Here is a 12766-nt window from a genome sequence, read left to right as displayed (position 1 = left end):
ACATTTTGATCGTGAAGGCCTGTTATTAAAAAAAAGTCTGTTTCCCGCAATGACAGTAACAAGGTAGTAAAATAATAATCTCTCCTCCAGATTATAGCTGGTGATTTACATAATGTGGAATCTCTGACACCTCTCCATCTGTTGCGCCGTGCCCATCAGAAAAGATTACGGGCACCGACCACATGTAGGGCCCATTATTTTAGTCAACATTTGATGTTGTGCTTTGAATAAATTAAATTAAATGAATGTGTAGCTTATTTTGCATTGTTGTTGTTGATTGTATAATGTTTTATAAACCAATTTTTAACGGATGAGATTGAGAAATTAAAGTAAGAATCGTGTAGCCTACCTTTCAGTTTTGTGTGTAGGCTAGTTCATCCATAATGTTACAGAGAAAAACGAATTAAAATAATCCTTTATCCGGTTTAATATTCAATTTAGGCTAATTATAATAATGCACATAAATAGGCTATTTATTTTAATTGTATTTATAAAGAAGTAATTCATTTCAAATGAGGTGATGCGATTGAAGACTTCTTCCAATTTTACGTTATAGTCCTTACACGATTTCATGTTTCACAATAGGTTACACATTTTAACACATATGATAGGGTATCTGAAAGTTTTTGATAAACTGCTAATATTAAGTAATAGATGTTAATATTTTAATGGTTTAATATAGCCGAAACCATTGGCATTGAGCAATATTAGTCATACAGCCCTTCAAATCATTTTATGGGAGCAGGGAGTTCCTCATACCTCTCCTTATTTAATTTCTGTGTATGTGCGTGTGCGTGTGCGTGTGTGTGTGTGTGTGTGTGTGTGTGTGTGTGTGGCCAACACCACTTGGAAGGCTTTTTGACTGCTGTAACTTTGCTTTCTTTCGTGCACGCTCGGGTTGAGCTCCCATCCTATTAGATGTTGGAACGCATTCGGGGAGGAGCAGCCACAGGCCAAAACCTGAACAGAGTTTTTTTTTAAAAGTGTCTCTGTAGTGACGGATGCTGGAGCCGTAGTTTTCCCAATGTTCGACACAGTAGACTGTGCGCAGCCTTCACTCCAGTCATCCTGGCAAGCCGTGGCTTAGGCTAAACATACTTCCCCAAACTCCCTTTGTAACACACAGAAAATAAAGGAAAGGAGGCTGAGGAGGAAACTGGAGCTACCCATCTCCGTGCTGCTGAAGCTTTTGGGAGAGTTCTTTATTATTTAAACTTTACGGGACGAAGGCGAGGAGGAGATAATGCAGGCGCGCTACTCCGTCTCCAGCCCCAACTCTCTGGGCGTCGTGCCTTACATTAGCAGTGACCAGAGCTACTACCGGGCAGCGGCGGGTGGAGGGTACACCGGGATGCCAGCTCCCATGAGTATGTACTCTCACGCAGCCCAAGACCAGTACCAGGCCAGCATGGCGCGTGCGTACGGACCGTACACCCCGCAACACCAACCCAAGGACCTGGTCAAACCTCCGTACAGCTACATCGCCCTTATCACCATGGCGATACAGAACTCACCGGACAAGAAGGTGACCCTAAACGGGATTTATCAGTTTATCATGGAGAGGTTCCCGTTCTACCGAGACAACAAGCAGGGCTGGCAGAACAGCATCCGCCACAACCTGTCCCTCAACGAGTGCTTTGTCAAAGTGGCCCGGGACGATAAGAAGCCCGGCAAAGGCAGCTACTGGACTCTGGACCCGGACTCCTATAACATGTTCGAGAACGGCAGCTTCCTGAGGCGTCGCAGACGGTTCAAGAAGAGTAATGTTCAAAAGGACAAGGATGACAGGCAAGGCAGGGACCTGTCAGGGAGAGGAGCACCGGATATGGAGAACGAGCAGCCCGTGCAGGGCTCACAGCCCGTGCGCATCCAGGACATAAAGACTGAGAACGGGACCTCTACTCCACCACAGGCCGAGTCCCCCAGCCCGCCTGTGCCCAAGATAGAGAGTCCTGGCAGCAGCAGTAGTATGTCCACCGGTAGCCCTCACAGTGTGCCCTCTGCCCGGTCCCTCTCCATGGAGGGCCCCGAGCATCACCACCACGCACAGGCCGCGGCGCAAGGCTTCAGTGTGGACAACATCATGACCTCAGTCCGGGGGTCGCCTCAGGGCACCACGGAGCCTCTTATCGCATCTTCTAGGACAGGTATAACCCCCTCTCTATCTCTTAACTATTCCCCCAACCAGACGTCTGCTTACAACTCACCAAACTGCAACCAGAACTCAATATCTACAAACTCTAACGCGACGTACCATTGCAACATGCAAGCCATGAGCTTGTACGCCGGGGAACGAGGAGGCCACCTTGCGCCCTCTACCACCGTGGACGAGACTCTGCCCGATTACTCCATCACCACTACGGCCACATCCCCGCTCGGACATGGCAACCTGAGCGCGGGACAGGACAGTGGTCACCACGCGAACCAGGGCCGACTTGCGTCCTGGTACGGAGACCTGGGACACCTGGGCACAAGCTACCCGGCACAGCAACAGAACTTCCACTCGATGCGAGAGATGTTCGAGTCTCAACGGATCGGTTTGAATAGCTCTCCGGTTAACGGAAGTAATAGCTGTCAGATGGCCTTCCCCTCCGGTCAATCCATCTACCGTACCTCCGGAGCTTTCGTTTATGACTGCGGCAAGTTCTGAAAATAACAAAAACAAAAAAGTTTTTTAAACGAATAACTTTAATATATATATATATTTCCTTATTTTTGTACTTTAACCTCCCTCATTCCGGTCCTTTATTCATCCCCAAATGGACTAAACAGAATGAGAGTGGTGAGATTTGTTCTGGTGTGTATGACAGACAGAGGCGCGTGTTACAACATCGAATAACACGTAAGTTTTTTTTATCTCTCTCACTTTGGGAACTTTATTTTTAAAGAGTGTTGCTTTAACATCCAACATGTTATTAACTTGTTATTCACTGTAAATTGCATATAGTAATTTATTATAGAAAGTAAGGGAGTATAGTTGGATGTTGTGGACCAACCACCAAAAAAGTGTTTCCAAATTGAGGTGCCTTAAATTGTGCTACATTGTGCTATATTGTTATTTTATGAAATAGGAGGGGGACTTGTATACCGACGTATTCTATATATTTTTGTTCCATATTTGTTGAAATTATTCTGAAGGCATTGCATTGTTTGTCTAATAAATTGACATTCTATTTGATTTAAATTTGTCTGGTTTATTAGCTCTCCGTAGAGGCCCATGGGGTCCGCCATGCTTTCGAATAGGGAACACAATGCAAAATAAAAGTTTGGTGTATTATTGCAAAATAAGATTGCATAGTGTCTTCCCTGGTGGTGCTTAGACAAAATTAGTGTTTAGGCCTAATGCTTCAAATCATTTGTGATTTTAAACGGCGGCGGTATATTTGCGTAAACTTCACTCTTCTGTATTTACAATGTAATATCTAAAACACAAACTATTGCACAACACACCCCACACAGTGTTGATAAGATTTACGGTGGCTATTTGGAGTAATAAAGGGGTTCTGTTTCTTGTCTTGATGTTCTGTTCTGGGGCCTCATGACCCTGCTACAATAACCGGGGCACATATGCACACAGTTTTGCCTGGCAGCACACGTTGCAGGACTGTAGTGAAATAAATGTAAAACATATACAGTTTAAACGATGTGACAATCTTATGAGTTCTGGAGTTATGTCTAGGTACTTATAGGTGTATTTAATATTACATCGTAAAGCAATACAACACACACAAGGCTGCAGCCACTAATGCGATGTTCTGCTGTATTGAGTGTGTTGTAATCTGATAGGATGCTATATACAGGCTTGCTGCTGGGCTGGTAGTGTATTATGCAATATACTCAGTGTGTATGATATATGTCCGTGTAATTGTTAGTTATTCTTGTAACGGATAGGCTATTGTCATGGTAACGTAACACATGTTTCAACATACAGTATCTCTCCTTAGGCTATGTGGGATGTGCCATCGAGGAAAGTATGAATGTTGGGTCCAAAACCTTCAAATTAAAATAATGATTAGCAAGTTTTGTTTCTAACTTTAGGACTATCTTCAATACAGGTTGTGCAATATTTGGGCATTTTACTTTCTTATAACAAAGCTAAAATAAAATGTAGGCTACTGAGCCCACTCCTCTGCCTTGGCCCATGTTTGTGTAGTCAGCACAAATGAAATGTTCCACTGAGCTACAGCACGCAATCTGAAACAGAGGGGGAGACAGGATAGGAAGAGAGTAGAGATTTACACAACGAGATTTAGGATTTGTGTAAATAAGAAATCACACTAATTGATATCATGAAATAATTATTGACGAAGGATATGGAGTACATTTGGTGACAACAGAAGTAAGGTCTAGCTAGATGCATTGCTTGGTTTGTTTTCGCTGAGACGAGACCCTTTGTCAATATCCTCACCTCCAGGCCTTTAGTTCAACAGGTCCTTGATGTAGAGCGAGCCGAGAGCCAAACTTTGTATCACGGCTTATTGATGGAGGGGTAGGTGGCTGTTTACTAGCTCGGTGGTGCCAAGGTATCCGGGTGTTGTTTGGAGTGACCACGTGTGTTTACGGACGCTTAGTTCATACCACGCATGTCTGAAATATTCTCTTTGCCAGATGTTTGGTTGCTGCAGCAACTGATTAAAGATGAAACAAAACAAGCAAACACAGACACATAGATTAATTAAAATTAAGTGTACTTAATTTACTATTTAAAAATCAATCTAGACAATGCAACGACAAAAAAACAGTCGCTTTCAAGAAAATGCATTGAAACATGATAGGACAAATATTTGTGAACATTTGTTGTTTTGAAACTCTCCTTTTGCAGGCCTATATTATTATTATCGTCTTTATTATTAAGATGTCCTATTAACTCATTTGTATAATTTAAAATGTGTAAACAAGTATCGCTGCTAAGATATTACTGTAGCGTAACTGTTTAAATTGCAGATAAAACACATTTGCAGTTAAAACAAATTCACAACCAAATTCAAACCACTTCATCAAACATTTGGAATGACCGGCGCGTGTGTCGGTCTCGATAGTCACAATTGGTAGTCATTACAGCTTGTTAATTGAGTGTACAGGGGTTTACAGAAAACATCTGCTTGCTTATTGTGTTAACTACATTCTCTGTCCCTTCCTCCGGGGCCTCTAAGCATGCGGCCCTCGGTCTGACAATTACACGGACTGACTGACTGGAGACCGCCCTTCGCAAATGGCGAAGTATAGTGCACCTGGTCAAAGTTAGTGCACTATATAGGAGCATATGGTGACATTTGGGACGCAGCTGGGGCCCAGTCAGACGTATGAGCGTAATGAATGTAGCCTATGCATTATATGGTGTTGTTATATGACATACCTCTGCGCTGAGTCTTGCTGATGCTGCCTGCTGCCGGCGGCCCTGGGCTCCGTGAGTTCAGGAACAGGGGGAGAGGAGATATTTTTACTCTCTGACACCAGTGCTTTGCTGAGGCCCAAATCTTGTACAGGTGTGTCCGTGGGGCAAGTAGGGGAGGCAGGAGGGGTAGGGGACGCAGAAGGGGGTAGGGGGTTGACTTCTCCCTGGTAGGCATTGAAAATGTGTCTTTGTTGTGATCGCTTGCACTCGTGAAAGTATTGGATTGAGAATGTGAGCAGGGAACACTACACCGCAGCACAAATGCTCCCTTGAGTAAAGCCTGCTTGACAGCACAGGCAGCACAAAGTCAAGTTGGTCCAGTCACTCTGCGTTTCGGGTAAGCCTAGGCCTAAACAAAGCCAACATTGCTTATTAACCTGGAGATTTTTATCTACATTTTAAAATTGAGCATTAACTATTGGTGTATAGGTAATGAAAACAGACCCTTCTAGTTTATTGGCTAGAAGCTTTAGCATACCATTTACAGTTTTCATTTTGACAACAACAAAAAGTAACCACTATAGGTCTATGCATTGGCCTAGACTGCATCACACCAATGCAAATAGGTTTAGATTTAAATAAAATAGTGGCCTACCAATAATTCAATAAACATATATTTCAAATGTTGATCCTCTCACTCATAGATGCCTAGCCATAATTGCTCTAATAGCAGTCATCATATTCTTTCCGAAGGAATAAACACACGTCATGTCGGCGCACAGAGATTGATGGCGCTATCACTAGCTGGCCAGGTCAGGAAGGAATAAAATTCAATCAGCGGCAGAATCATTTTTCATCAGACGGAAAAGGCATAGCGCGAGGCGAAGGTCAACAATGCTTCATGAGAGGGCAAAGCGACGAGCTGCCACTATATGAGCACGCAGTCGCTTTCTAAAGATGCCTTTAGGCCTATAACTTTCCTGGCCTAACATACTCTCATGCGCTGTTCACATAAACTACGGAATACATTATGGATATTACTGTTGACAAGTTATAGATGACTAATCGATTAGCTTACTTGGACACCCTCCTCCACACGCACATAATTGCACTATTACAGCATACACACTATAGCCTACTGTAAGCCTCTACACAAACATAGATAATTATGTGGAGACAGGCATCTCTTTTGAATAAAGGTCAACTGTGTTCTATTCATTTTAACTTTAAAGTTAAAGTGAGGGGCGTGCTCGTCTAAAAATAAGGCTTGTCCATTTTTCAGATCAAATAAGGCGTTCTGCAGCTTAACACCTTGTCAATATTGAATATTGCATGTAGCCTACAATTAAGTTATTAAACGTGAATTAAATATGGTTAGATGTTAAATACCAATTTTATTAACACGGTTAAGGCGAGGCGTTCTGCTACAATAATGATGACAGGAATCGTCATACCTTTTGATTTAATAATACCAAAATAAGAACAAAATTAAGGAATTGCACTTACAAACTCTTGGTTATGCGTTATAGTTATGACAATGAATAATTAAAACAAATAGTAACATTCCCTCAAACATGCTGACTTTGCAGGCAATAGTCTAATAGGCCCACATAGGCTACTTGATTAAAGTATTATGACAAGAGATACAATGTTCTCAAGTATTCTATTTTATTAGGCAATTATTTTTACATTCCATAATGAGCTAAAAACAGAATTTGAAACTTCAAGAGTAAACGTGAGAATGGCATGAAACACAGACTAGGAGGGTCTGTATGAGCAAGAGCTTATCAAATCAATTTGTAAGTCAACAGCAATTACACACACACACACACACACACACACACACACACACACACACACACACACACACACACACACAAAACAAGAGGATGTGTAACGCGAAACTGAGACCCTCCCCTCGTCTTTAAATGAAGCTGTTAAGGCCTACAATCACAACAATTCCGGGCGCCTTCAAGACAAACCCACACGCCCCTCAATAACACGTCAACGCATGAATGATGTATAATATATAAATTCACTGTCGTTCGATCTTCGCTTTTCACATCTGTCTAACGCCTGTCTGATGCATTAAGACATATTTTACTCAGCACTGTTTAAGGTCCTGGTGGGGATAAATCTAACCACCGGAGTGTCAGTGTGTCTGTCTCCCCGCCCAGGCAGGCCCTGTGGGGGCAGGCCCCGGGGCCAGAGCCGGGGGAGACATGGACCTGGGTAGGTCAAAACGCTTGAAGGCGCGCCATTTTCCAAAGCCCTCGGAAAAGTCAGAAGTAATGGTGAAGGTTGCCACTGCCTCGCGGGGACGTTTAGTTCTACGACACGAGAGGTTCTATTACAGTAGTGTAATTGAGCAAGGCTATAACTCTTTGCTAACATTAGCCTATCAACTGTCATTAACCAATACGCCAAACACCAATTAAAGGATTATGACTCAATATGTTGGAAATAAAAGGAGAACATGAAACAGTAGGCCTAATTATCAATTTGTAAACTATAAACTTAGGCTAGACCTACTCAATACAGTATTGCTATAAGTGACAAGAGAATGAAAAGGTGTAAGCATTCGTGCGAGTTCTCACATTGTATTATGTGATTTGCCACATTATAATCGAGACTTTCTCATGGTTCTCTATTCGCTCGTCAGCTGGTGCCAGTCAGCCTATAGCACACCAAATGAACTAGGATAAAGCCAAACAAAATATTCGATTAATTAATGGTCATACCAGCATCAGCATTTGGGGCCCTTTCTGATGGTAATCTGCATCTGCTATGTTTTATTAGAGATAAATCCGATTGCAGAGTTCCACTTCCTAACCAATCTCCCATTTACTTGTTTATTTATCCGGGCAGTGGAGAATGTCAGAAATGCTAAGCACTAACAGGGTTCAGATGACTTATATGGGCGCCATTTCCGCTGTAACTGTCTCTCTATTCACTCTCTCACTTTTCTTTTAGTCCGTTTAAAAAGTATAGGCCTATAGAGATGGTCTATCTTTTATTTGAAAGATTCACTCTACCATATCGACTCTGTTGCTTATAAAGAACAGTTGATAGTTGATTTTAAACGATGGCCTACACCATGAAACGAACAAACAAAATTACATTGAAGAACATTCCAAACTGAAAAGAAAATGATTTGTCTCAAGAAATTGTAGGCCTGAAGATATCAAATTGTGAACATTTTGATCATATTTATAAAACCGAATAGTCCTAAAATCATTGCAAATTTGTAATAATACATCGATGTCATCCTCGTAGGCTAGATGATAATACGTATATGGCTCAAATAACAGTTTAATTAGGCCTTATATAAAAATTAAGGCAAATATGTGAACCCTTTTGCTATTATGCCTGTTTTTATAATGAGGTGTAACAATAAGGACACGACGGTGGCAATTTCCATGTCTCATGAAAGCATGAATCTCCCTATTTGTTACTCCAAACCATAGCCCTATTGAGAGAGCCAAATGCATATGATATAAATAATCCATTTTATTTTTGAATTCTGGTAAAAACAACAAAAGTAGTCTGTAGGTCTTTGCTATAGCCAACCCTCTATGTAAGGATAAAGAACAGTGAGCGAAAATAACATCTATAAAGACAATTTCAGGAGATTGTTAGATTATTTCAGTTTATTTTGCTCTCCTGTTTTACTGTAAAACGTATTAAGGCTTTTTTTTGTTAGCTTTTCATAGCCAAAAATGTGGTGGCACACACTCCTCTCCTTTCTCTTTCTTCTCTGTAGTAATTTACGCCTGGAACTGGGTGCCTGCATTATGTTCCCGTGCGTTCTGAAAGCTGAGCCTAGAGCAGCACAGGGCTGCTGCAGTTAGTGGCGGCGCGCGACTGGGCCCGTGCACCTGTGTGCGGCTGGCCGGCGGGCGCGAGGAGAGACCTGGCACAGTGGAAACTGGTGTGTTTTCGCTCGCACCCGGGTTCCAGGGCCAACCTCAAAGCGCCATCTGTTACCAATTATAAGTCCACACAGATGCAGCGCTGTCTCCGACGGTCAAACTGCAATGTTCTAGGTGTTGTCTTAAACAAAAAGAGAGGCAGACAGGAAAACCCACCCTGTTTGTTCCCTCTTCGTAAACCTACCTTGAAACCCTCCATTTTCCATTTAAAATGTCAAACGGATTTTTCATAAAAATATCCCACGACGGTTTTCATTTGATTAATGTAGGCCTACACAACTGATACATTTCTGGGGCTATAATCTTTTAAAGTCTGGATGTTGATTCCATAAAATATAGGCTCCGTAACAACCTAACTTCCTTTCTAAGCTATTGTTCTGTAACAAAACTATTTTACAAACCATTAAAGTAAAAGTATAGAGTATAGTGGGACGTCTCTTGGCCTCTAAAACAAAGAGGTTCGAGGTTAGGGGTTCATATTCCAGCAGTCAGAGACAAAACGACAGAGGACTTTACGCTTAGAAGAGGCAGCCTCCAGTGCGCGCTGGGCTTGGATTGGGCACATAGTCAGAATGTCTCGATTGAGACACATTCTGCAGGAATGGGATCCAGGCTCGAGGAAGCGTATTTCCTGAGGAATGAACAGGGTTAGTGTGCTCGCGGGGCAAACCAAGGAGAGCTGAGCGCGAGGAGGGAAGGGAAATGACAGGGGCTGAGGCTCACGCGACCTCTGAGCAACCTGGGCGCGCTGGCACGAGGAACCTCTCAAACAACATTACTCTAGTCTTCTGACTCGACTCAAGCTTGAGGTTTTACCTTTAAAATACCTTTTACAAGATTTAACCAAAGGTATAACATCTCTCCCCTATTTATAAGGTACACATTGTACACGTGTCCTCCAGTCTAGACACATCTTTGTGGAATAATGGCGGGGAGATTATGCAGTGCCAATTGGGTGACATAAAATAGCCTATCTTCATAAATAGTTACAATTATGTTATTTAGGCTACATATATTATATGTGGTGCTATGTGTCTATGTAATTATCAATACATTTATAACAAACAATGTATATTAAGAGGAGAAGAGCAGAAGATTGTGCATGAAAAGTCAAGAAAATAATCACATTTATAGGGCCAACTAATGTATCAAAAGAACAAGTTTTATTGTACCAAAATGTTTATATTCTGAATTAAATATGGCAGATGGGAATACAAAAGATTTCACAAATGCTGAATAACATTTAAAACAAATTTGTTGGTCATCTTACAATAACAAATCATTAAAGTTCTACTTATTTTTTTTCTAAAAGGACAAACTGCAACCTGTGACCTATATGCCAGGCGATTAAAACACACAAACACAAGACAACAATACAATCCCATATTGCCCAGAGACAGTGTCGAATAAAAATAATTAAAAGTCCTATCACCATATAGGCTATTAAATCATGATCAGTGAGAAAAAAATATATTAAGATTAAAAACAAAAATAAGGAATGGTATTATTTAAAAGGCATCGAATAATCTTCCCTCACCATAGCAAAAGGCAAAAAAACAGACGAAGTAACTTCGTTTGGGACAGCAAATTGATGAAAAAAATGATCCAGACTAGTTTTATATTCTTTTCACCGCATGGTGCGACTGTTGAGTCACAGTGCACTCTGGTCAGGAGTGCTCAGACAATTCCCTAGGTTTGGGTTGATCCACAGGATTTGGTTTTATGCGTTAGGGTTATTCTTCATGAGATGGATGTCAGCATCAACCATCTCTTTCACCAGTTCCTAAAGAGTCAAATAGAGGTTTAGTTTAGACACAGATATTGTCTACTCTAAACCTAACATAGCAGCCTAAATATTCATTTCCAAACACTGATAATCAAACAATTTGTATAGATTCAGGAAAATAGGTTAACCTAATAAAATTATTGGTCCGAATCGAAAAATCCCTAAGACAAAAAATATGAAAATAATGGAGAAACAAAATGGGTTGTGAACATCAAATCTGTTCAGAGGACCTCTTTATTCAGTCATGTTGATGTACTGTGGTTGGTAAGTGGGAGATTAGTCCAACTTGGCTTGTTCAATCACACTTAACCTACCTATTATTGTTCATATAAGGCTTGTACAGTATTTGATTATAACACGTTAAAAAACATTAGTTTAGCTACTTAAGAAGCCGCTTAACTTTCCAATTTATGTTGTGTTTACTGACAACACAAGAAAAGTGGAGAAGCTGGCTGGGAAGACTGTCATCGAAGAAGACCAGCATGCTGTGCTTCTCCAGTTCCACCATGGGTTATGTGCACACTGACACGCACACACACAAACACACACGCATGCACACAAGCACACACGCAGAGTAAAGTGCAACACCCACCTCAAAAGTGATCTTTGCTTTCCAGCCTAACTTTGTCAGTGCCTTGGTGCTATCACCTTGCAGGTATTCCTGGGGAAAGAGAGGGAGAAACAAAAACAACTCATCATTCATGGCCACTAGAGAATGGTGTTTAGAATAGGGTAATTTTACAGTCAGAGTTCAGCAGAAACAGTAGATTACAGTAGAAACAGTAGATATACAGTGATACAGTAGACTTCCTGTTATAAAGACTTTAATTCCACCACTATATATCGAAATCAAACATATGCACAACTCTCTATAGGATGCCTATAGGATGTAAACAGATATTCAGATCCTCTGTCTAACTCTCTCTCTCTCACACACACAGGTCAGTATCCCCTCTAGGGGAAAGGGAGGTCACAAAGTCTCACTGGCCATCAATCCCAGACTCCCCCTCCTCTCTCATCCAGAGGGTGCCAGAGCATGATGAATTGTGGGACTCCGGTGGTGTAACCTCCTTCCTCCCTCATCCCCCTCTCTCCTCTGTTTCCCTTTTGTGTTCTGCACTGGGTTCACAATCTACTGAGACCCTCTCTGAGACCACCAAAGATACAGCCTGGAAAATACCTCTCGCTCGTTATCATTTTGTCACCTCTCTCTCCCCCAGTTAAACAGTCAGCAATTTGTTGTTATCCTAAAAATCTATGCATATCTTTGAACCGTACGCAAGTTTCTTGAACAACCCTGTTACGTTCTCATACTCACTGTCAAGATTTCTACAGTTGATTTAGTGGTTAGCTACATATTTCTTTCAGTAGAAGGAGAGTACGTATCAGTTACTCCCGATGTGCTCATGTCCATGGCTGAATAGAGATGTGAACTTATAAAGGCAGAGAGCTTCTTTTCTATCTGACACTAAAACATTTGAAAATGTCTGTTTCTGGGTGATCTTATTACAGAGGAACGCTACAGCAGCATTAGCCTAGCCTGGTGCTACTTCAGCCTTTACAGAACAGGGACCCACATCTCTGAGCTGCTCCACAGCCCTCAATCACACTGGCTAACACACACACACATGCAAACGCACAAACTTTGTTGGAGTGGATTAAAGTTAACGACAAAACGTTTTTCATGTGTTATTTTTTTATTTATAATGTAAC

The 12766-nt window shown here is 41.6% G+C and overlaps 2 protein-coding genes across 3 annotated transcripts in view; one reads left to right on the top strand and one right to left on the bottom strand.

Moving 5' to 3' along the window:
• Positions 1–953: 953 nt before the first annotated feature.
• On the top strand, positions 954–3184 carry LOC110524659 (forkhead box C1-A-like). The gene has a single exon (XM_021604504.3). It carries the CDS (start codon positions 1244–1246, stop codon positions 2648–2650), a length of 1407 nt encoding a protein of 468 aa, XP_021460179.3. The 5' UTR covers positions 954–1243; the 3' UTR covers positions 2651–3184.
• Positions 3185–10408: 7224 nt separating this feature from the next.
• Positions 10409–12766, bottom strand: part of gmds (GDP-mannose 4,6-dehydratase) — a 248505-nt gene continuing 246147 nt past the window's right edge. For both annotated transcript variants that reach the window (XM_036978542.2, XM_036978541.2), the window contains 2 exons: positions 11646–11714; positions 10409–11050 (listed from right to left, as the gene is read on the bottom strand). In XM_036978542.2, coding sequence (XP_036834437.1) covers positions 10988–11050; positions 11646–11714 — 132 coding nt within the window. In that variant the 3' untranslated portion in view covers positions 10409–10987. The remainder of the gene's footprint in view (positions 11051–11645; positions 11715–12766) is intronic.

The sequence above is a fragment of the Oncorhynchus mykiss genome, chromosome 5 (assembly GCF_057628025.1).
Source record: "Oncorhynchus mykiss isolate SJ-2025 chromosome 5, ASM5762802v1, whole genome shotgun sequence".
Classification (NCBI taxonomy): Eukaryota; Metazoa; Chordata; class Actinopteri; order Salmoniformes; family Salmonidae; genus Oncorhynchus; species Oncorhynchus mykiss.
Note: the sequence above shows the minus strand (reverse complement) of the source record. Positions and strands in the feature narration are given on the sequence as shown.

What these genes read in the sequence shown, in the direction of transcription:
- LOC110524659 (XM_021604504.3), top strand. Translation starts at nt 1,244, where the DNA reads ATGCAGGCGCGCTACTCCGTCTCCAGCCCCAACTCTCTGGGCGTCGTG.